Below are 24,451 nucleotides of genomic sequence, written 5' to 3' on the forward strand. Positions count from 1 at the left end.
TGGAAGAGGCTGAAGTGAGTCTCCTTAGTCTTTTAACTCTTGATTTTAAGGTATTCTAGTTGAACTAGGTAGAACACCTTTGTATTGGTTAAAGAAGGAATTCCTGTTTTGTTTGTGAGATTGCAATATTAAAATCTGTAGGTTTCCTATAAGATTTTGTAAGCAGTGGAGCAGAACATTGCAAAAGTTTAGTTGTTTAGGATGTAGGATACAGTTTCATATGCTGTTAATGACAATGAAATTTTTCTGACCTATCCACAAAAATGCCTATTATAAAATAGCAGTATAAAGATTTATAGAAAACAATAGTGCTGTGGTAGTCATAATGAAATAAAAGAAAAAAAAATTGGAGAAGTTCCTTAAAGGATGACAAAATTGTAGAAATTCTAAAGGGAATTTCTAAATACTTTCAGGGACTTTATAGGTTTGAAATACTGGCTCTTCAGTCTTACTAAATTAAGAGTAAGGGGTTTCCAAGTGTCCATGGACTGGTGTGTTACTTTACTAGGGCTGCCATAACAAAATAGCATAGGCTGTATGGTTTAAACAACAGAAATTTATTTTCTCACAGTCTGGAGGCTGGATATCCAAGATCAAGGTGCTGGCAGGGTTGGCTTCTCCTGAGGCCTCTCTCCTTGATTGGTGGAAGGCTGCCTTCTTGCTGTTACCTTCCATGGCCTTTTTGTGTTCCTGTGTTCCTTATATTCACTTTATGTGAATATAACAGTTGGAAATATATCCCATCTTTTCAAGAATCATCTTTACTCATTAAGTTCATATTGTTTGTAGAAAAATTGATCACTTTTCAATTATAATTTGCCATATTTGGGAATTACTGGGCTAAAAGTGTCTTCCCCGCCATTATAAAGACAAAGATAGAGGAGGAGCATTTATGGGACAAACTCCATCACTCCTGCTCTTTGGAAGATAATCTAATTAGGGATTGGGGGTATTTTTGCACTAATTTTAAGATCTTAACCCATCTTAGGTGGAATTTCTTTTAAGACCTACTTCCTTCACTCTCTCCCTTCCTCCCTCCCCTTCCTTCCTTTCATTGTTCCTTCTTTCCTTCCTTTCTTTTAGAGAAAGGCAGAGGGAGGGGCAGAGGGAGAAAGAGAGAGAATCTCAAGCAGTGTCTGTGCTGAGTGCAGGGCCCAACTCAGGGCGTGATCTCATGACCCTGAGATCATGACCTGAGCTGAAACCAAGAGTCAGATGCTTAAGTGACTGAGCCACTCAGGTGCCCCTTTGGTGGAATTTTTTGCATGACTAATACTTAGATGGAAACTGAAAGGGACCATTAGAGGTTTGAATAGAATTTAATTTTGTATACTGAAATGGTATTCAAAAACATAAGTTTACAAGGTTTTATTTTTTGTTTTTGTTTTTAAGGGGGGTGGGGAAGGGCAGAGGGAGAGAGTATCTTAAGCAGGCTCCATGCCCCATGTGGATCCTGATGTGGGGCTTGATCCTACAATCCTGAGATCATGACCTGAGTCGAAATCAAGAGTCAGACACTTAACTGACTGTGCCACCCAAGTGCCCCAAGTTTACAAGGTGTTTTTAAGAAACTGATTTTATTACAAGAAAAGTAGTTAACAATTTGTTCCTCCAGTTGACTTTTAACAGTCAGGTATTGGCAGGTATTTACAAGCCAGTTAGTAAAATGTTGTACTAAGGTCTTTATATCTTGTTCACTTGTTTTACATCCATACAGCATCCCAGGAACTCTGCTTAAGTTTCTGAAATGTTGCAAGCTACTTTAATACACAGTAGAATAGAGATCTTTCTCTGTCCCTTTTCCCTTTCCCTCTCTCCCCTCTCTCTGTCTCTCTCTCCTTCTGTCATTTTTGAGCTTCTGTGGTAGAATCTGTTTATGTTGTTACTTTGCTGAGAGAAACTTCAGGAAATCTGCTTGAATCCATGTAGCTGAAGAATTAGTTTAGATTTTAAAATCAGATCATAACGTGCTCTTAAGGAATCACATGTATTGAGTACAGCCATTTAAGACCCAGTGTAGGCTAAGCCGTAAAGAGTAACAGATGATCCATTTTATTTTGTTGCCTCATATGCCTAATAAACCATAACATTTATGTGAAAGTATCATTCACAATGTACTAGTCATTGATCATGTAAACTTATTTTTAGAATACCTCTGCATATTGCACTGTAAACTACATATACCTTTTTAAAAAATTTTTTAATTTTTTAAATTTCTTTTCAGTGTACCAGAATTCATTGTTTAAGCACCACACCCAGTTCTCCATGCGATATGTGCCCTCCATAATACCCACCACCAGGCCTACCCAACTTCCCCCTCCCACCCCTGCCTTGTAACTTCTTTCTGTCACAGTAAGAAATCTAGCCCCTTCAAAACCCTCAGATTGTTTTTCAGAGTCCATAGTCTCTCATAGTTCATCTCCCCCTCCTCTCTCATAGTTCATCTCCCCCTCCAATTTCCCTCAACTCCCTTCTCCTCTCCATCTCCCCATGTCCTTTGTGTTATTTCTTATGCTCCACAAGTAAGTGAAACCGTATGATAATTGACTCTCTCTGCTTGACTTATTTCACTCAGCATAATCTCCTCCAGTCCCATCCATGTTGATACAAAAGTTGGGTATTCATCCTTTCTGATGTATATGGACCACATCTTCCTTATCCATTCGTCCGTTGAAGGGCATCTTTGTTCTTTCCATAGTTGGTACATATACCTTTTTATATTTATTGTGATGGATGAAAAAATCCTTAATGTTTTCAATTTTAAATTCAGATTTATGATTTAAAGACTGTAAATATTAGCATTATGAATTTTCTACATTAATCTTATAATCTTTTATCTTAGTGAAATGATCTAAAAGATTTGTGATATTTTGTTTTTTATTAAACTATAACATACATTTCAAACAATGCACAAATTATAAATATGTAACTTTATGTATTCTTACAAGTTGAATACACCCATATAACCTGTACCTAGATCAAGAACAAAACATTAGCAACACCCCAGAACCCCCACTCAGGGTTATTCTGGTTAATACCCCTACCCAAGGGTAACCATTACCATGACTTGTAAAAATTAAATGTAATTTTTTGAGTACTGAAAGTAATACATATGAAATGGCAAAATGAATTTTATCTGTAATGATGATGATGGTTGACAAATAAGAATTAAAGTTCTTGGAGGAACTATTTAGGACTTTGAAAATATATCTTATATCTGGTATAAATCTATATTAGCATAGGATGTATTATGCGGATGGAATTAGATTTACTCCTCCCTTTTTTATGTGAAATGATTTTGTGCCAACTCATAGAAGTTTATGTGCCCAGTGTTCTTGTTTAAAAGTTGTATTTGTTCTTGGGGCACATGGGTGGCTCAGTGGGTGAAAGCCTCTGCCTTCGGCTCAGGTCATGACCCCAGGGTCCTGGGATTGAGCCCCTAGTGGGGCTCTCTGCTCAGCGGGGAGCCTGCTTCCCCCCTCCCCCTCTGCCTGCCTCTCTGCCTACTTGTGATCTCTCTGTCAAACAAATTTTTTTAAAAATCTTTTAAAAAAAGGTTATATTTATTCTCCCAAATTTCTCTCCATGGTGTTCATTTCATTACCTTTCCCTTATGGCGGAGTTTGACTCTAATTAGTCTGTTTGCAAGTGGCCTTCATATGAGCAAACTTTTAATCACCAACAGAGATGTCATACATTCTAAAGGTGTGTATTACTCCTTCCCTTGATTACACATTCAGCTAACAACCTGCATTAGTTGAATACCGGGTTGGTACAGAGCATTCTACCAGGTACATGACAGGATATTAAAAGGAATACAAGATATTGACCTTGCCCTTTAGGAATTTAACAGTACAGTGAGGTGGTTGCAAGTGTGAACTCTGGGGCCAGAGTGCTTAGATTCATATTCCAAAGGCACCACTTCCTCACTGTAAGATTTTAAGCAAGTTACCTAGTTCTGTGTCCCATTTTCTTCATCTATTAAGAAGAGGCTAATAAGAATTCTTATGCCATAGTTATCAGGTGTATCAAATGGCATTAATACATGTAAAGCATTTAAACTGCTCTGGTACATAGCACGTACATACCACTTAAGTGGTAGCTGCTATAATAATAATCACCATAGGGATAAAATACTGAAGTTAGAACCAAGGTAGCACATAATTAAATTCCACAATGAATGATGAAAGCAAACTGAAGCATCTCATGTCATCACTTTAAATTGACTGCCTATTCCATATGTTATCTTGCCCCCATATCAGTCACCAGGCTGATGTGAGCCAATTTACTGTATTTAATTAGAAATGGAAAAAGAAAAAAAAAACATCAAAATCATGAACTATTTAAGGAAGCTTTGACTAAAACTCCCAAGTATGTCTTTTGCGAATCTTGCTTCCCCAACTCAGGATGCTCCTTCTCACCCCCGAGACTGGATCAATTCACTTCATGTTCTCTATTATCTGAAAATTTGGCAGTTGAACACTCTATTGAACAGCATTCTCATTTATCTTTTAAGGGTGTTAAGGTCTGATGAGTCATTTGTACCTTAGAATTGTAATCAGATTCTTTTTCATTGAGCATCTGGCCAAAAATCAGATATAATCAAAGAATGGGAATTTATTGTTTGGGAGAGAAATGAGTAATTTTGAAATACAGAATGTTTTATTTCCTCTCTTAAAAAAAGTTTGCAGTGGGGGTGTTGGGCAGCATGACATCATTGGGCATGGGAATGGGAGAAGGGACAGAGAAATAAAGAGATGATATCACAACATACTTAATCTCTCCTTTTAAGGATTTTATTTATTTATGTATTATTTGAGAGAAAGAGAGAGAGAGAGAAAGCTCAAGCAGGGGTAGGAGCAGAGGGGGAGAATCCAAGCAGACTCAGTACTGAGCACAGAGCCCAACATAGGGTCGATACCTGAGCTGAAATCAAGAGTCGGTTGCTCGACTGACTGAGCCACCCAGGTGCCCCCATACTTAATCTCTTTTTATGTGTTGTCCATTAGTATTAACCCACTCATATTATTATAAATGTAGTAAGCTTTTGGGGGGCCAAACTCGGAAACCAACTACCATTTATTATACATTCTGTGGGGAGATGAATTCCAGGCTCTACATAATGAAAAGTATTAAAGCTCCTTAATTTTTCTGTAGTATGTTCCTTTTGTAAGTGATGTAAACAGTACTGCTATGTAAATTCAGAAGGGATTATGTTTTTTTAAATTGAGAATTATAGTGATGGAAGGAGTTAAGGGGAAAGTAGAGCTTGAACTGGAAAATTCTTTTTATTATTTATGTAATGGGAAAGTGAAGAGGCCAAATGTGTGAAGGTGAGGGTATGCTGTCTGAAGAAAAGAGGGGACTAGCAGAAGATGAGATTGGCCAACTAATATTCAAATTTTCTAACTGAAAAGTCAGAATTCTTTTTCTTTTCTTTTCTTTTTTTTTTTTTTAAAGATTTTATTAATTTATTTGACAGAGAGAAAGATCACAAGTAGGCGGAGAGTCAGGCAGAGAGAGAGGAGGAAGCAGGCTCCCGCAGAGCAAAGAGCCCGATGCGGGGCTCGATCCCAGGACACTGAGATCATGACCTGAGCCGAAGGCAGCGGCTTAATCCACTGAGCCACCCAGGCGCCCCTAGAATTCTTTTTCTAGGAGGGAAATATTTTTCTTCAGTACTACCTTATAATGCATATGTCATCACAAATTTATTTTTTTGTTTTGATTTGTGTTAAGCTAATATTATAACATGTCATGCTTTAAAAAATGAATTAAATAAAGTTCTCATTTATTTGATAGATCTTGAGGTTTCAAATTTTTCAAAAACTTTCTACTTTGAAAGTTACTTAAAAAAAAAAAAAAGAAAGAAAGAAAGTTGTTTTAGATGACTGGATCTCCTAGCAATTTATGTCTGATACCATAGCCTAACTCTATTAAATGTTGTAATAATGTGTTCTGTGGGCCTTGAGTTTTGAAAGGGAAGAATATCTTCAAAGCACTCTCTCTATTTTTCATCCTGACCTGGGTATCTAGTACCTTAATCTCTTTCTACTTTTTCAGTTCACTTCTTAGGTGAAAAGATGTTGCTTTCTCCCTATCTGTGTTACAGTATGGAAAGTAAATTGGGAGATCATGAGAAGCTTCATTGAAATTTTCATGCAAACATATTTTGTAAAACCAGAGTTAATTATGTATAAAATTTCTATGTAGTTTTTCAGGTGACTGTACTTATGAGGTGTGTGTGTGTAGGTATGTGTGCACGCATGCGTGAAGAAATTCAGAATCACTACCACGTGCTACAGTTTTGAATTTAGAATGAATGGATTTTCTTTAAAATGATGTTTAATGATAATATATAGCACAAATGAAGATTTATAAATTAGAAAAAAAATTGAAAAGAACTCTATTTATCTATATTTGATATAGATAATGGACCACAACATAAATCCTTATAAAACTGTATAACTTAAGCACCCATTGTATCTTTTCCAGTGGCTGCCTTATCCAGGTGAATTTCTCTTTAAAGATTGTGTTTTAACTTGTGCTTCATAAAGGTTTTTTAAAAATATAGTATCTCTGCCATCAAGTTGAACAGTATCTCCAGATTAATTAATACTGAAAATACTTAGAAAAGGTTTATGTGAATATTTTTTTTATTTCTAAATTCACCATTTTGATACAGATACCCATGGTTTTCTTCTGTGTTTACATGCAGCCAGGAGCTATGGGCGGAGACGAGGTAAATTTTTTTTAATGAGATCTTTTGCTTGCCAAATTGTGAGTAAATATGAGTGTGTGCGTGTTTATATCGTGTGTGTGTAAAACAATAATTATTATATGGTATGATGTTCTAGCTTATTTTAGCAAAATCTCCTCATTTTTATTATAGTTATTTTTTGTTGGTAGTTAGTAGTTTGTTCTTTTAATCCTAATAAAGACATAACAAAGATTATTTCTACCTGGAAATTTTTGTTACATGGTTTATTATGAATGATCTTGAGAGAATAAAGGCCAAGCATACATATATTTTTGTCCTTTATCTGCAGTGTTCTTTTCATGCTACTTAGAAGGCAAAAGTTAGATCTTAGAGGGCAATTCTTGATCTTGATAGGTTGACTGGTGAATTCTGTGTTATATCCAGAGGCAGATTTACCTTGAAGCTAAAGAAGCCTAAGTTTCAAGGGGACCCCCTCCAAACTCTTAACCTTATCTTTGTGTTCATTTTCTTGATGTGGATCCCCAACATATATAGGCTCTAAGCCCCATAAAACTTGCATTCTCTCCTGATCACACCCGAACAAAATAATGTTGCTTTTATTTGTGTAATGCTGTTCATTTCGGTATCTGTAGTTCATTCAAATAACTTTTTCAAGTAGTAGGATAAACCTAATGTAGTGTTTCAAAGGAATATGAGACTTAGGATCAAAGACCTAGGTTGTAATCACTGCTTTATTACTTCTGTCTGGTATCATGTGTAAATCATGAAGTAGTAAAACCAATCTTGTCTAACTTTAAGATTGTTAGTGAAATTATAGTGTAAAAAATGGGAGAGAAAACCCTATTGATGTACACTAAAAGCATTCCACACAAGTTGCTTTGAAAGTACTCACTTTCATTTCTTTTTTAAAAAAGATTTTATTTTTATTTATTTGAGGGAGAGTTGGGGAAGGAGTAAAGGGGGAGGGAGGGAGGGATGAGCAGACTCTGTGCTGAGCACATAGCCTAATGTGGGGCTCAATCTGACAGTCCTGAGACCATGACCTGAGCCAAAACCAAGAGTTGGACTCTTAACCAACTGAGCCACCCAGGCACCCCAAGTTCATAGTATTTTCTTATTTATTCTACCATAAATATTTGTTGAGTGGATGAAAATTGGCAGAATCTAGTATGTATTCAAATTACTACTCAAAACTTCTTTCATGGTGGAATCATATAGTCAGTTTTGTTTTCAAATCATGGTGAAAAAAAATATTTGTGTAGTTGGTTATTTTTAAGCTATGGAAAAAATTGCATTTAATATTTTTAACCTTACTGTTTTTTAATTGAAAGTATAGGCAATACTACTACTGAAAATCATTTTGTACTATACGTATAATTTTTCATGTTGCTAGAAAATTGGTTACTCTTGGGAAGGAGTAAGGAATGGACAGATTTACACAGCAAATAGACACCATCTGGAAGGTAGATAGCAGGGACTAGCCTCTCGTCTTCTTACACACTGATCAGTTACCACATCTTGTCGAAATTTTTCCTTTAGTGTCTTGGGCCTCATCCTTCCCTTTTCATTTCTGTTGTTTTTCACTTCTTTTGTTTTTTTCTTTCTGAAACATCATTTAGTCCAAGTCGTTGTCCTCCATTCAGGATCTCCATCGTCTGCCTTCTCCCTGTTTCACCGGCCTCATCATCTTTATTTTCCTCACCTCACCGTCCCCTAACTAGTCTCTGTACTTTCCCACAGTCTGGCCATTGCATGCATGTACTGGCCTCCCTTCCTTTCATTTACTTACCTAACGCCTATCCTTGGTTTGTGCATTTAAGCCAAAAAGCCTTATCTCTCCCATGAAGCCTTGCTCAGTGGCTTTGCAGGCAGTCTTTTCCTCTGCTTCTGCTGCCTTTACTTCTTGTTTTTCCTGTATGCTCTGATTCTTCAACTGGAGATAAGTTCATTGAAGACAGTTGTATCTTGTGCCTACATATAATTAGCTCTTATTAAATGTTTATTGTTTTTGAAGTAACATCCTATATCTATGCAGACCAGAGTTTGGCGTCATATATATTTTTAAAGAATTTATTTATTTGTCAGAGAAAAAGAGAAAGCATAAGCAGGCAGAGTGGCAGGCAGACACAGAGGGAGAAGCAGGCGCCCCACTGAGCAAGGAGCCTGATGGAGGAATCAATCCCAGGACCCTGGGATCATGACCTGAGCTGAAAGCAGATGCTTAACCAACTGAGCCACCCAGGTGCCTGGGCATCATATTTTTTTTTCTTCAATGGAATTTTTTTTTAATTTTTTAAATTTCTTTTCAGTGTACCAGAATTCATTGTTTATGCACGACATCCAGTGCTCCATGCAATACGTGCCCTCCATAATACCCACCACCAGTCTCACACAACTTCCCATCTCCTGCCCCTTCAAAACCCTCAGATTGTTTTTCAGAGGCATCATTTTTTTTTTTAAAAGATTTTTATTTATTTATTTGACAGAGAGAAATCACAAGTAGATGGAGAGGCAGGCAGAGAGAGAGAGAGGGAAGCAGGCTCTTCGCTGAGCAGAGAGCCCGATGCGGGACTCGATCCCAGGACTCCGAGATCATGACCCGAGCCGAAGGCAGCGGCTTAACCCACTGAGCCACCCAGGCGCCCAGAGGCATCATATTTTTAAAAATTATTTTATTTTTACAAATCATAGTATATTAAGTACCAGACATCAGGAATATTAAGATCACCAATAATTTCTTTTTTTTTTTTTTAAAGATTTTATTTATTTATTTGACAGAGAGAAATCACAAGTAGATGGAGAGGCAGGCAGAGAGAGAGAGAGAGAGGGAAGCAGGCTCCCTGCTGAGCAGAGAGCCCGCTGCGGGACTCGATCCCAGGACCCTGAGATCATGACCTGAGCCAAAGGCAGGGGCTTAACCCACTGAGCCACCCAGGCGCCCCACCAATAATTTCTAAGTGCCTAAAAAAATTACTCTTCCTGTTTCCATGTTACTTTCCCCCTATTTATTTGTAAAGTTTGACTTAATTGTTTTCACAAGCATGGTCATCTTTGCATCAAGTATTAGGCTATACACAGTCTAGAATGACTTGGTCCCTCTTCTCTCTAAGTCTGCAGTTCTGTAAGTGCAGATGAAGAAGATAATGATGAGAGAGTGAGAGAGAGTGTGTATGTGTGTGTGTCTGTGTGTGTGTGTGTGTGTGAGAGAGAGAGAGCACAAGCAAGAACATTAAAAGGCTGAAGGCTGACTTTTTGTAATGAGAAAAGAACAGATAGAAGATTTTTGTTTCATGTCTTATTTATTTATTTATTTATTTAGTCTTCTATCCCCAAAGCTGAAAAAGAAATCATCTTCCTTAAATATGGTGACATAGCATGTGAGATGGGGCGGCGGTACCTCATATTTTCTCTCATTTCCTAAAGCCTACTCATCTGGGCCACTGCATAGTATACACTTGACGAATTGGCAGATTTCCTCATGCTCATTTATTTGTATAATCAGGGATTATGTTATTGCTTGACTTCTTTCCTCCAAACAAAGCTTAGACTTTCCCAAAACATAAAAAATGAATTTGGCTGGAATTTAAATAAAGAATTTAAAAACTGAACTTGCTGATGTATGTTATTTTATTATTAAGAGTTACCTGTAACTCATATTCTATACATCACATACACATGTTGGTAAATATTTTAGGAATAGAAACCAAAGGGACTTACCTATGACAGTTTTGAGATCTGTCAATAAGGATTAGACTAGTGGACTCTTTCACTTCTCCTGATAAACATGGAAAAGCTTCCTGGAACAGATAGAATTTCAGGAACTATTTGGATAATGGAAGAGGAGTGGGAAGGAGACTTCACCAGGTATATGATTCACCTTAAAAAAGAAAGCTTTGGGGTGCCTCAGTGGCTCAATGGGTTAAGCTTCTGCCTTCAGCTCAGGTCATGATCTCAGGGTCCTGGGATTGAGCCCCACATCGGGCTCTCTGCTCAGCAGGGAGTCTGCTTTCCCCCTCTCTCTCTGCCTGCCTCTCTGCCTACTTGTGATCTCTCTCTCTCTCTCTCTGTCAAATAAATAAATAAAATCTAAAAAAAAAAATTAAAATGTTTAAAAAAAAAAAAGCTTCAAGGTGAGATTGGCATGACCAGATGCTTGTTGCTTATATCCCTGAGTATATGCATTGGGAGCCAGCTGAAGAAGAGATATTTGCAATGAAAATGGTCTGAGCTGCCCTAACGAACCTTTTTTAAACAAAAGGGAAGACTCCTAGACAGAGATATATCAGACTTTTAAAAGAGAGTTTCATGATCAAGTGACAAAAACAGGAAAGAACCTGGACATCAGCTAGAGGCTTAGCTGGAGATACAAGTATTGAAGAGTAGACCTTGGCAAACCAAGTACTTCTAGTAGTATAGTTGAAACAGTAGTAGGGAGACAAACCATAACAGACTCTTAATTTCATGAAACAAACTGAGGGTTGCTGGGGGTCGGCAGGGATAGGGTAGCTGGGTTTCAGACATTGGGGAGGGTATGTGCTATGGTGAGTGCTGTGAAATGTGAAAGCCTGATGATTCACAGACCTGTACCCCTGGGGCAAATAATACATTATATGTTAATATTAATCAATTAAAATTTTTAAAAAAGAAACAGTAGTAGGGAAGCAAAATTAGATGTGTAAGAATTGAATTTGAAAATGAGTGATTATATATAAAGTATTTAAATGTCCAAATATATTTCCTATTATACCCACTTTTAATTTAAAGATACATTCCTTTAGAGAAATGATTTCTCTTCCCATATTCCCTTATGGAATCGAAATAACTCCCAAATAATTTTAACATTTTCTTTCTGGACTATTTTGACTTTCAAAGCTTTGATATGTGCCTCTCTGTATAACTGCAGACCCTATTCGAAACTAGTCTATCAATTAGTGTCATAAAAGAACTTTGCCTGCACATTTTACACCTGATTAATATGTATGTTGTGTTTTTCATTTCACATGAGCTCTTAAGGTGTCTGGGAGACTTCCGTTCATAAGTAGGCATGTTGGCTGTTCCAGTGCTCTTGATGTTTAGTAGAATTGCTTTAAAAGCAAGAAAAATATAAAAGATCTTTTTAAACAATGTAAATGGGGAAATACAAAGAATGATCAGTTACTTTACTATTTACTGTTGGGTTAGAGTTACTATCATAAAACATATACTTCTGTGTATATTTAATCCATAAAAATCTATTGACATGATATGAGTATTAATCTTAGTTTAATAACAATGATTCAAAAAATCCAATGAAACAAACTTATGTGCCAAGTTGAATGTTGGATCTTTATGCCAAAAGCCTTCCTAAGGGTGGAGGGATCACACATATCAGTGAGACTGTGATACAAACATGTCATTCTGCTAATTCAAACACAGTTACATGAGTTTTCTTGAGTTTTCTTGTCTAAAGGAGTGGTTGGTCCCTCAATGAAACGTGAACAGCTGAGGAAATTTTTGACTGTTCATGGCTCTATTATCTGAAATGTTACTCCTTATAGTAATACGGAAATTTGAGCATAGAAAATGGTGGGAGAATAAGATCACACTTTTTTGTTTTTGCAAGAAGTTGGCCTAGAGGGTCTTAAACAATGATGGAGGGGTTCTGGGCTGTCCGCCTTAATTTCATATATTAAGAATTTGTGTGCTTATAATCAGGTCAGATGCTGTACTGGACTCTAGGTGTGTTCTGTTTCCCTATAAAGTGTTCATTCTAGTAGGAGAGAGACAATCAGTGAAACATACATTTCCATATTCAATAATTGTGAAAGTACTAGGCAAGAAAAATGGGAGGTTCCCTCTAACCTACGGTGGTTTTCTCTGAAAAGATATTTAAACTGAAACCCAAAGGATGGAAAGACAGGTATTTTTAAAGGAGAATTTTTTTTTTTTTTAAAGATTTTATTTATTTATTTGACAGAGAGAAATCACAAGTAGATGGAGAGGCAGGCAGAGAGAGGAAGGGAAGCAGGCTCCCTGCTGAGCAGAGAGCCCGATGCGGGGCTTGATCCCAGGACCCTGAGATCATGACCTGAGCCGAAGGCAGAGGCTTTAACCCACTGAGCCACCCAGGCGCCCCTAAAGGAGAATTTTTATTGTGCAAATTTTCAAACATATACAAAAATAAAATAGTTTATTGAGCTATCTACCCATCAGTTACCTTCATTTTTGCCAATCTTGTTTCATATGTTCTTTCTTTTTTCTCCCTTAGTGTATGTGTGTGTGTTTAAAGATTTTATTTATTTATTTGAGAGAAAGAGAGAGAGAGAGATTGAGAAGAGGGAGGGTTGGAGGGAGAAGCAGGCTCCCTGCCAAGCAGGAGCCTGTTGCCAGACTTATCTCGGAACTCCAGGATTAGGACCTGAGGAACTCCAGGATTAGGACCTGAGCCGAAGGCAGTCGCTTAATGAACTGAGCCACCCAGGCGCCGCCCCTGCCTCCACCTTAGAATGTTTTAAAGGGAATTGCAGACATTAAAAGACAGCTATTTTAAGAGGCTTGAGGCAAAGTATTGATAGATGCTGCAACATTGATAAACTTTGAAAACATTATACTAAGTGAAAGGAGACAATTATAAAAGATTGCGTATTGTATGAGTCCACTTTTATGAAATGTCCTTTCTGTTGACACAGAAAGTAGACTAGCCTTTGCCTAGACCTGAGAGAGTTCAAGGAAAATGGAGAGTGGCAGCTAATGGGTTAAATGGATAAGTTGTATGATAGGTGAATTATATCTTCATAAAGCTTTTATTTAAAAATTGGGGGATAGTTTAGGCCTGAAAGGGCTTTGTGTCTTTGAGGAAATAGAGACCAGAATGACTGAGCTTGGTAGGAGAAAGAGGAGGCTGTATTAAGATGAAGCCGAAGGACGGAAGGAAATACGATCCTGCTGCGCTTTAGCTCCTGGTAAGGATTTTGAATGTGGTCCAAGTACAAGAGGAAATCTATGAATGTTTTAAAGTAGAGTCAAATGATCAGATTTATGTTTTTAAAAGAAGACTCTGGCTACTACTGTTTAAAGTGAAGCGAGAGGGGCGCCTGGGTGGCTCAGTGGGTTAAAGCCTCTGCCTTCGGCTTGGGTCATGATCCCAGAGTCCTGGGATTGAGCCCCACGTTGGGCTCTCTGCTCAGCGGGGACCCTGCTTTCTCCTCTCTCTCTGCCTGCTTCTCTGCCTACTTGTGATCCCTGTCTATCAAATAAATAAATGAAGTCTTTTAAAAAAAAATAAATAAAGTGAAGTGAGAAGAGAAGTGGGCTGTCTACTTCAGAAAGAAGGTAGCAGTAGTCTAGGCAAGAGATGATGGTGTTTTAGCATAGAGTAATGGCAATAGAGAAAGAAAATGAACAAGTGGAAAATATATCCTAGAGGATAAGAAATGAAATGAACAATGGAAAGAAATTAACAAATGGAAAATATATCCTAGAGGATAGAATGAACCTTTTTTTTTTTTTTTTTTTTATAAACATATATTTTTATCCCCAGGGGTACAGGTCTGTGAATCACCAGGTTTACACACTTCACAGCACTTAGAATGAACCTTTTTTAATGACATTAAACTGAAGAATTGAATGTGAGAAGTAAATAAGAAGGAAGATTCAAAAATGATGTTCAGCTTCTAGCTTGAGCAATTGGGTGAATTGTGATGCCACGTATTGAAATGGGACTGGGAGAGAATATGTTCAAGGTGGATGTCAAGAGTTCATTTAAAAACACATTAAGTTTGTGATGTCTAAGAGATTCCCGCATAGTAATGCCACATAAGATGCACTTTAATATTTGTATATTAAGGTTTAATGAAATTTTTGTGTAATAAAAGGAATTCTGCTCCCAGAGATTTGAAAACCGTTCATCTAGTTCAAATCTCTCATTATGTAAATGAGACTCAGATGTGTGAGATGTTTTGTCCAGGGTTACATAGTAAAGCTGGGACCTGACTGTCCTGATTTTCAGGCAGTTTTTTTTTTTTCCTTAGGGAAGTCATGCCTCATAAACCATTAAAAACACAAACAAACAAAAATCCCGAAATTCCTGAAGCAACTTATTTCTGAGCTACTTGCAAAAACTGATTTGAAAATGGTCAGGCTTGGAATGGAAGTACTGGGCCAGAAGTATGCTGGAACTACTGGATTGACCACAGAGTCTTTGGTGGGAGTTTAGAGGGGTGACCTGAGCCACTTTGGCACCCCATCATGGCCATTGGGCTTTTGTTTCCCAATCATAAGCTGCAGGAAAGGGAGCCTCCTAAGTAAGCAAGAGTTTTGAACAAGACTTTGTCCTAAGCTCATGCTTTGTGGGTTTCTTATTTTGCACTTTCTTTACAAGGCTCTTATCTCTTACAGAGCATTCAGCATAGCTTTAAGTTATTCTACGTTCAGATTATTTTTTAAATTACTGCACCAAAAAAACTACATTCTGGTTATTAATTGAAAATAGATATCACAAACCAGACCAGTGGTGGAAGGGAAAGCCAAATGGCCAAACTGAAGCTGTTGGGAAGTATTCTCCTGCTTCTCTTGAAATACTCAATATTTCACATGAAAGTTCAGATTCTAAAGCATACTAATATGCGAGGTATATAAGAATCTAATTTTGGGGAAGTAACATGGCTTACTTAAAATGTTTTGGTCCTGGGTGATTTTTTATTAAAGAAAAGTAGTATGTCAGAGAGATGCTGGCTAGTGAAATAGCGTGCCTCATGGGACACAGTTTGGGTGTAGCCTCATCAAGTTTCAGTTTCTAGTAACTTATGTGGGAACTAAAATTTTACTAGTCTTCCCAGTGATGATTTGTCCGGGGGGGAATTGATTTATACCAACCAAATGAATGCACAGATACTAACCTCATGAGGAACCCTGGACAAACCAGAATACCAATGTTTTAATTTAAGCAGATGAAAGTAACAGAAGACAGTTTTAGTGGCTGATTATTTGTCTGCTAGTTAAGGAGTCACAGTGGTACCTCTTCACAGTGGCAAAGTACTAAATTAATTACTAGAAAAATCCTTTAGGAGCTTATAATTAGAGCATAAGGAAATAGGTGGTTTTCAGGCTATGGAAACATCAAATGAACCATTCTGTCCACAGAGGAGTAATCTTACCAGTATGATAAAATTCTCTTAACTTTTTTTGGTCTACACTTCTGTCTTTTAAACGCTTCCTACAGACTAACTTTTTGTTCCATCAGCACTTAAGGCAGTCTTATTACGGTATGGTTGACTAGATTATAGATTTTACATTCTGTTCTTTAACTTGACTGAACTTGGATGTTTCCCAAGGCTCCATATACTTCACATAATATCACTTTCAGTGGATGCCTGCTATAGACAGTTAATCTCCATTTTAGTTGCTCTTAAACTTGAATGTAAGGATCACTGGGGAAATTTATTAAAAGTGCAGATTTTCAAATTTGAACCCCATGCATTCAGATTAAGTAGATCTGGGGATTGGACTCTGAGACCTATAGTCTTTGTTTGTTTGGTTTGTCTTTTTTTATGTTGCCTACGATCTCAAAGAGGTTTTGACTCAAGAATGCCTGTCTTGGGGTGCCTGGGTGGCTCAGGCCTGGGTGCCTTCTGCTCAGGTCATGATCCCAGGGTCCTGGGATCAAGTCTCACATCGGGCTCTCTGCTCAGTAAGGAGCCTACTTCTCCCCCCTCCCCTGCCTGCCTCTCTTCCTACTTGTGATCTCTGTCTGTCAAATAAATAAAATCTTTTAAATTAAAAAAAAAAAGAATGCCTGTCTTACTGCCTCTTTTTAAAAAAAAATATTTCATTTACTAATTTGACAGAGAGAGAGAGCACAGGTAGGGGGAGTGGCAGAGGGAGAGGGAGAAGCAGGCTCCCCAATAAGTAGGGAGCCTGACATGGGGCTTGATCTCAGGACCCTGGAATCATGACCCAGCCAAAGGTAGATGCCTAATGGACTGAGCCATCCAGGCACCTCCCCCTACCCCTTAGTCTTGTTTTTATCCACAGAGAAAACATCATGTATGTGTGGATTCTTTGCAGTTTCATTTCCTAGGGCAACTTAATTACTAAACTCTATGGTACTCTAAATACTATTAATAAGAGGTTTGGTTTTAAAACCTTGGCAAGTTTCTTAAGTACCCATAACCAATTTTTAAAACTGTCCAAATTTTTACATTTAACTCTAGCTTTTATTTTCTTTGTCAGAATATTCTGGGAAGCTGTGGTTATATTGGTCATGCACAAAGAAAGTTCTCTTTGTTCTGGAACATCTTGAATATCTACTTCTCCTCCTTCACCGCACTTGTTCAAGATTTCCTCATCACTTGTCTGGACGGTCCCAAATTTCTACAGACTCTCACCCTATCTCCTCTTTCCCTGGGTGCAAATTGCTGGTGAAAGTGATGGTAGCTATTGTAGGATGTGAGGTAGAGGGAATCACATGGTCATAGGCATCTCAGAAAAGTCATTCTGACAGGATGGAAGATGAATTAGATGGGAGTATCAGTCTCCAGAAAGTGAGAGTTGTTTTTTTTTTTTTTTTTAAAGCTAGTATTAGAAGGAAATATTGACTTGGAACATGGGGAAATTCCCTATTGCTTTTGTAATATAAAGTATAGAATATAATGTTTGACACATAGAAGCAATAGAAAAGGTCTCAATTTCCTAGGACATGGTTCCTTCTTTTGCCATTCTCACACCTGCGTGCTGTGTTCCAGCATAGACTTGGAACAGTGTGTCTTTGCATGTACTGTTATCCTTTTCTGGATGTTGCCTCACTTTTAATATTTATTGAATACCTTTTCTGGCCCTCATTAGGATGTTAGGATACAGTGGTGAATAAGATTAAATTGGTCCCTGTCCTAATAGAACTTACAATTTAATGGAGCTGGGGAGTGAAATACCACTCCCCACATGATAGTATAATGGCAATTGGAAAAATTGTCAGGGGAAGAGCTGTGAGTGGATAGAAAAAGGAACCTAACCTAATCTAGAAGTTCAGGAAAGTTCTACCTGAGGAAATGACTCTTCAGTTGAGACCTGAAGAATTGGTGGGAATTAATTAGAAAAGTGGGGAGTTGGGAGGAGAGTATTTATTTGGAAGAAGGGGGAAACACCTTGTCCTTGGTACCTGAGGCAAGGAGGAAATATCAGGAAATTCAAAGGAGGTCTGAGTGATTGGAAGTTAGTGAACCGGACAGAAGGAGAGAGGCAACAACTGTGATGCAGGAGACTGCATAAACCTTATAGAGTGATGTTTTTGTACTTTATTGAAAAAGAGTTTGGTGTTATTGAAGGGTTCTAAGGATGAAGGTGGGGAGTGTGGTTATATGTTCAGATTAATATTTGAAAATGATGACTTGGGCTGTTATGTGGAAAAAGCCTATGGGGTTCAAGATAGAAACCAGTAGACTAAATAGGCTGTCATATAGACTTGTTGGAACCCATTAGTTCAGGGCAGAGATGATGACGATCTGGAACCCAGAATGTTAGGACTGGAGATGGGAGAAATGAATGGATTGAAGAATCACTTCATAGCTTGAATTGATAGAAGCTAGTGAGAGAAAAATTAGATGAGGGGTAATAAAGCAAGCAAGCAAGCAAGCAAGAGAAAGAAAGAAAGAAAGAAAGAAAGAAAGAAAGAAAAAGAAAAAGAAAGAAAGGAGTAAGAGGTGTCAAGGGGGAGTCCTGGATTTCTGGATTGAATTGAGTGTGGATAGTCATTTCTATTGAGATTGAAGGGAATGCTAGAGGACCTGGTTTGGAGGGAAAGGTCAAAGCTGTTTTGAAAGTTCTGTCTTTGTGGATTCTTGTTCTTTACCTTAGAAACCCCAGCCCCACAAGATTCTGTTCAAGATTGCCTTCGTGTGAAATCACTCCAAAGGTCTCCACCACCCACCCCATCTCCCATAGGGCAGTAATAGTGCTCTTGTATCGTCTTCACTTAGTACTTAATTTTTTCTGTCTTATACTTATGCACTTGCCTATCTCTGACCAGACTTGATTTCTTTGTCAAGAACTTTCAAATAATTCATATTAGTTTGGTGATTCTAGAATATAGATAAATATTTCTTCAAGTGTTTTCCACTGAGTTGCATATGTTAACTTTTTTTTTTTTTAATCTTAAATCCAGGTACTGCTGGGTCAATTTATTTTACTGCAGAACTTTTCCCAGCCGTTTATATTCTGATATGGATTGTGAATCTGGGAAGGGCATAAGGTGTGCAGTATTTTCCAGTATTATTTAGTTGTCTCCCCACTCCCTGCCCCTAGCAGGGAGTTGTTTTCTGAGCATTTCATGTTACTAGTTTGAGGGCAAGAAATGGGGATAGGAGTTTTCTGTGGGAAATGCTGATTTGGGTGTGAGCGTGTCCCAGAGTAAGCACATAATTCACTGAGTGAGGACTCCATGGGAAGCAAATCTGACAGTTGTGCAAGTACATCTCTGGATGTCTTTGGGAAAGTCATTTTGCCTATAGTTGCTGCAACTCTATTTGTTTTACCCCCAGTGATCAGAACAGACTTCACAGGATGAGAATTTACTGCCTATTGTTTGTTCCACACCCCCCCACCCCGGCTAAGAAAGCTAGGTGACATGAGGTGACAAATTTTATTCTGTTTCTTTGTAGCTAATCTAGGAAGAGCTGAACAATAAATTCTTAGGTCCTTTTATTTGTTAACTCCCAACATCAAAATAGTGCCTTTCTTCTACCACCTGGGTTGTTCATAAAATAAACAGAGGTATATTAGTAGCCATTTTTTGGTAAAAGAAATAAATGTTCAGTATTTTTATAAGGCTATTTATATTCTGTTTTAGAGAGTTGGCTGTAGTGACGCAGAAACTAGGTTTCAGGGAAATACAGACAGGATGGACTAAATGGGGAAGACACTGTTCTTTTTTTGAAGAGTGTATGAATATATTTTAAAGGGGAATTATTCTTTTTTTCAAAAGTTAGCGTATTCAAGATGGTTCATTTTTAGAGTGTAACCTAATGGAAAGTTTTACCAGGAACTCACTGACTCAAACAGGAAATATATTTACTTTAAACTTAGATTTTATTTTGTAATGCCGGATGGCGTTATTGTGTTATGTTTATTAACAGACTCTAACTGCTGGCATCTTTCTTACAGTCATGTGGAATGGGTAGATGCTTTTGCTGTATAAACTCTATTTGGCTATAGAGTTGACAATGAAAATAATTTTTTGAGTGATACAAAATACTGCCTAGATTAGTAGGGTAAAAAATGTCATAACCACATCTGCATCTGTACTCCCACACCTTAATTTGTATCTTCTCATTTACTTGTGCCATCTGTGATTACTGCAGGTGTTTATTCCTAAATTGGATCAGTTCGGAGTGGCAGGGAAAAATTGATTATCTTTAGTCCTTCTATCAGAGAGGCGATCAGCCTTTGTTATCAGTGTAATATTCCCTCTGCAGCCAGCCTGGACCTTTGAGCAAATAAAAATCTGTGAATAAAGATTACTTTTCCATTTATTTTAAGAAATGTCTGGGGAAAGGAAAAATAGCTGCTGAATACTCTTAGTGGCAGTGATAGGAACTCTCTGCGTAAAAGGTGGTGATTTTTAGCTGCGGAAGCAGCTGTAATTTTAGATTCTTCCTCCTGACGATCAGTCCATTTATTTCTGTGCTATGCATACCTTTACACAAAAATGATGGCATTGTCTAGGCTCAGCAATTTGCAGTTGCTTACCCTATTGTAAAAGTCACAGTTCAGGATACATCTTTTCTACACTTTAGTTCCTAATAAAGCATTTGTTGTCCAAGAAAATAATTTTAACTGTAGAAACTTCCACGTTTGTTTCAGGTCGGTCTTCTCTCTTTCCCTTTGAAGATGCCTTCCTGGACGACAGTCACGGCGATCAATCCTTGTCATCTGGCTTAAGTTCTCCCACTCGCTGTCAAAACGGAGAACGCGTAGAACGTTACTCTAGAAAGGTGTTTGTTGGAGGCCTTCCTCCTGATATTGATGAAGGTACGATGCATTCATTAAGGACTTATAAAGGCCAGGTTTGTTCTTTGTGTGATTTGACCGTGCTTCTCTCCAAGCAGTTTGGGACATTCCTGTTTTTGTGTTTGGAGGATGAAAATATTCAAAAGATGAGGAAGTAATAGATGGTGCATTTCAGGTCTGCTCTTGTGTTCATACAGGGCAGCCTCCCAACAGCTTCATGTTTCCCAGACATTAATTTGGGGATAAACTGTAAAATAATAATGAAAGTTAGTATTTATGAAACTCTCTATATGCCCAAAATTGTGCTAAGTGCTTCACATTATATTATCTCATTTAACCCTTATATTCATCCTTTAAGGCAAATCCTACCAACTCCATTTTATAGATAAGGAAACTGAGGATTAGAGGCAGACAGTTTGTCCAAGGTTATGTAGCTAATGGTGCAGCTGGCATTCAAAATTAGTCCAATTCCAGTGCTTTCGGTCATGTTCATCACTATCCCATCTCATATTTTAATATAGATATCTATTAATTAAAAGCCCCCCTTGCCTTTAAAAGAATAAAGACTAATTAGAATTTTTCTTAATAATGTTTTTGAGATACTGTCAATCCAAAAGTGAGTTTTCAATAATGCCCAAACCCAATCAGCACATAGTGGGTTATCAATAAATATTTGTTGTACAGATGAATGGAGTAAAATTGTGACAGTTAACTTAAGGGGAAAAAACAACAATTCTAATTCTAGTAGGCTATGGAACTTCTATAAAAAATATTGTTAAAACAGTTGTTTTGTCAGCATTGTTCTAGTTGTGACATTTCTTCAACTTATCATGATTTTCTTTTTTCATGATGAGAAAGGAATAGTCTAAAAATAGTTTTTTTTAAGACTTAATGCTTTAAAGACTTAATGCTTTAGAGCTAGAGACTCATTTCCCTCCAAACTATTCTTTTACTAGTGTTAATCTCATCTATCAATGGGATTTTTTTTAAATACAAAGTTTATATCATGTCTGAGAGGGTAGCAGCCTAATTCTGAGTGAGAGCTAAGTTATAACCTTCTGCTTTGAGTCAGAAGTCAGAAGGAAAAGGTAAATTTACTGAGCTATAACTTTGGAAACATTTTCTTTATAGGAATATGTAATAGGTAAGTATGAAAGAAAGAGATCATTGGTTTTAACTTTTTATCATCAAATAGAATTACCTACTTATTGCTCCTACTCCTCACCAAAAGAATTGTATCTATTTCTAAAATAATCTTATAGATAACCTTAGATTACTAATAATCAAAACCTAATATTAATGATCTTGGATATTTTAGAGATTATTTTACATAAATGAAAGCATACTTTAAATATTTTGCGTACTTTTCCCTTTTTTCTTTTTTTCTTTTTTTTTTTTTTTAAAGATTTTATTTATTTATTTGACAGAGAGAAATTACAAGTAGATGGAGAGGCAGGCAGAGAGAGAGAGGGGGAAGCAGGCTTCCTGCTGAGCAGAGAGCCCGATGAGGGACTCGATCCCAGGACCCTGAGATCATGACCTGAGCCGAAGGCAGCGGCTTAACCCACTGAGCCACCCAGGCGCCCCACTTTTCCCTTTTTTCTAAAAGCAGAGAAAATTTCTATTTTTGGAATCTTTTTTTTTTTTTTAACCCGACAGAGAGGTCACCTTGGTTATGTCAGATTTTTTTTTTTTTTTAAAGATTTTATTTATTTATTTGACAGACAGAGATCACAAGCAGGCAGAGAGGCAGGCAGAGAAAGAGGAAGGGAAGCAGGCTCCCTGCTGAGCAGAGAGCCCGATGCGGGGTTCGATCCCAGGACCCTGGGATCATGACCTGGACCGAAGACAGAGGCCTAACCCACTGAGCCACCCAGGCGCCCCTATGTCAGATTTTTTTCTTCCAAATTCTAATATCAAATTTGTTGGTGGTGAAGAGCAATAAATTATAGTTAGAAACACTATTCTGCATGGTTGAAAGTGAATAACCAAATGTACCCAATAAACAATTGTATTTCACTTAGTAGGTTTGACATCTATAAAAATGCTTTAGAAATAGTTTTCAAAGTATTTTTTAAATAAAAAGCATGCTTTATGCTATTCTGTTTGCAATATTTTCTTTTTCTCTTTCTAACATTGCTTCTTTATTTTGTAGATGAGATCACTGCCAGCTTTCGCAGGTTTGGACCTCTCGTTGTAGACTGGCCTCACAAAGCTGAAAGCAAGTCGTATTTTCCTCCTAAAGGTAATGCATTTAAAATGTCTCCAGTGCTTGCCTGTTGGAGAGCTAGCATGACAGTTCAATAAAAGACAGCCTTTTAATTCTTGAAATAGCAGTTGGAGTTTTTCCCCTAATGAAGAAAACATTTTAATGCTGATCATCTTTTTGTATCATACTGTTTTCTTTTGGAGACTCTTCCCCCAGGAGAGCACTGATGGTTTCAGGCATCCATTGTACTCACGGTGAGATCCTGTGAGTCCATTGTGAATGAGCCTTGTACTAAATTTTCATCATTTGAGAGAAAAAAATCTAGGGGTTTGAAGAATGTCAGTGATTTGAGAGGAAAAGATTATTTTGTATCAAATCTTATTTGTATCCCACAATCCTGTGGTTTTATAGTTCTTGTAAACTCCAAACTTGGAAAACCTAGTGGCTGAAAAGTGACATTGTATGAAATTACCTTTATTCACCTCTGTATTTTAAGTCACTTAGCTTGCTGAGGGGTGGAGGGCAAACTAGCAAAGAACTCTTCACATGAACTCATCCGTTATGTTTGGTAGGCTATTTTGGTAATTTACAAAGACATGAAAATATATTACTTTTTTCATTGTTTGCCATTTCCGCAGAATTCAGGGAATTTTTCTAGTGATGTTAACTCTGAGTAAGTTCCTAGAATCATATAGATGAGTGTTTGGGGTTTTAAAAAGGAAGTTTTCTGGGGCGCCTGAGTGGCTCAGTGGGTTAAGCCTCTGCCTTCGGCTCAGGTCATGATCCCAGGAATCAAGCCCTGAGTTGGGCTCTCTGCTCGGCAGGGAGCCTGCTTCCCTCTCTCTCTCTCTCTCTCTGCCTGCCTCTCAGCCTACTTGTGATCTCTGTCTGTCAAATAAATAAATAAAATCTTTAAAGAAATAAAATAAATTTAAAAATAAAAAGCTTTCTTCATGTTTTATATTCTGTAGATATGTTTCAAGGATGTCTTTCATCTCTAAAGAATTTTTTTTTTGTTATGTATTATCATATAACATTGCTCACCACAAGAAGGTGGAGTTAACATACTTACTGTGCTTTGCACAGGAATGAATTTATGGCTTAACCTGGGAAAGGCAGGTGGCTTCCTCGTATGTCTGATTATTAGGTTTCTTTGACATTATTTCTCCCCAGTCTCTCTATAACCTATGAAAAGAAGTTATTCACTAAATAGAGGCTTTTTGTTTACTTTTTAGTCATTTCCTTTTTGATCTTCTCCAAGAATTTTTAAAGTTAAAAAATAAAGTTTTATATTAATCAGAAAAGATAAAAACCACCATGTTGATTATTCCACTGAAGGAATGTATTCACAACTTCATAGGACATGTGTGACGCTATGTAAAGACACATGTTTAAACAGTGTTTCTAAGAGTGCTAATAATTCCCTGAGTTGGAGTAGAGTTATTTCAGTGAGTGAAGGATAAAAGGTATCAGGTGATCATAAAAAATGAAGATAAACATATATAGTTGTGTCCAAAGAAAATGATCTCAAACCTTCCTGT

At 37.4% G+C, this 24,451-nt stretch overlaps 1 protein-coding gene across 9 annotated transcripts in view; it reads left to right on the plus strand.

Moving 5' to 3' along the window:
* The window catches only part of CPEB3 (cytoplasmic polyadenylation element binding protein 3), a 197,595-nt gene that overhangs the window by 99,851 nt on the left and 73,293 nt on the right, over nucleotides 1-24,451 (plus strand). For 7 of the 9 annotated variants that reach the window (XM_059169456.1, XM_059169454.1, XM_059169462.1 and 4 more), the window contains 3 exons: nucleotides 6,719-6,742; nucleotides 20,555-20,722; nucleotides 22,857-22,946. In XM_059169456.1, the coding sequence (XP_059025439.1) occupies nucleotides 6,719-6,742; nucleotides 20,555-20,722; nucleotides 22,857-22,946 (282 nt within the window). The remainder of the gene's footprint in view (nucleotides 1-6,718; nucleotides 6,743-20,554; nucleotides 20,723-22,856; nucleotides 22,947-24,451) is intronic. The other 2 variants (XM_059169460.1, XM_059169463.1) reach the window with 1 other exon arrangement.

The sequence above is a fragment of the Mustela lutreola genome, chromosome 4 (assembly GCF_030435805.1).
Source record: "Mustela lutreola isolate mMusLut2 chromosome 4, mMusLut2.pri, whole genome shotgun sequence".
In the NCBI taxonomy this organism is placed as follows: domain Eukaryota; kingdom Metazoa; phylum Chordata; class Mammalia; order Carnivora; family Mustelidae; genus Mustela; species Mustela lutreola.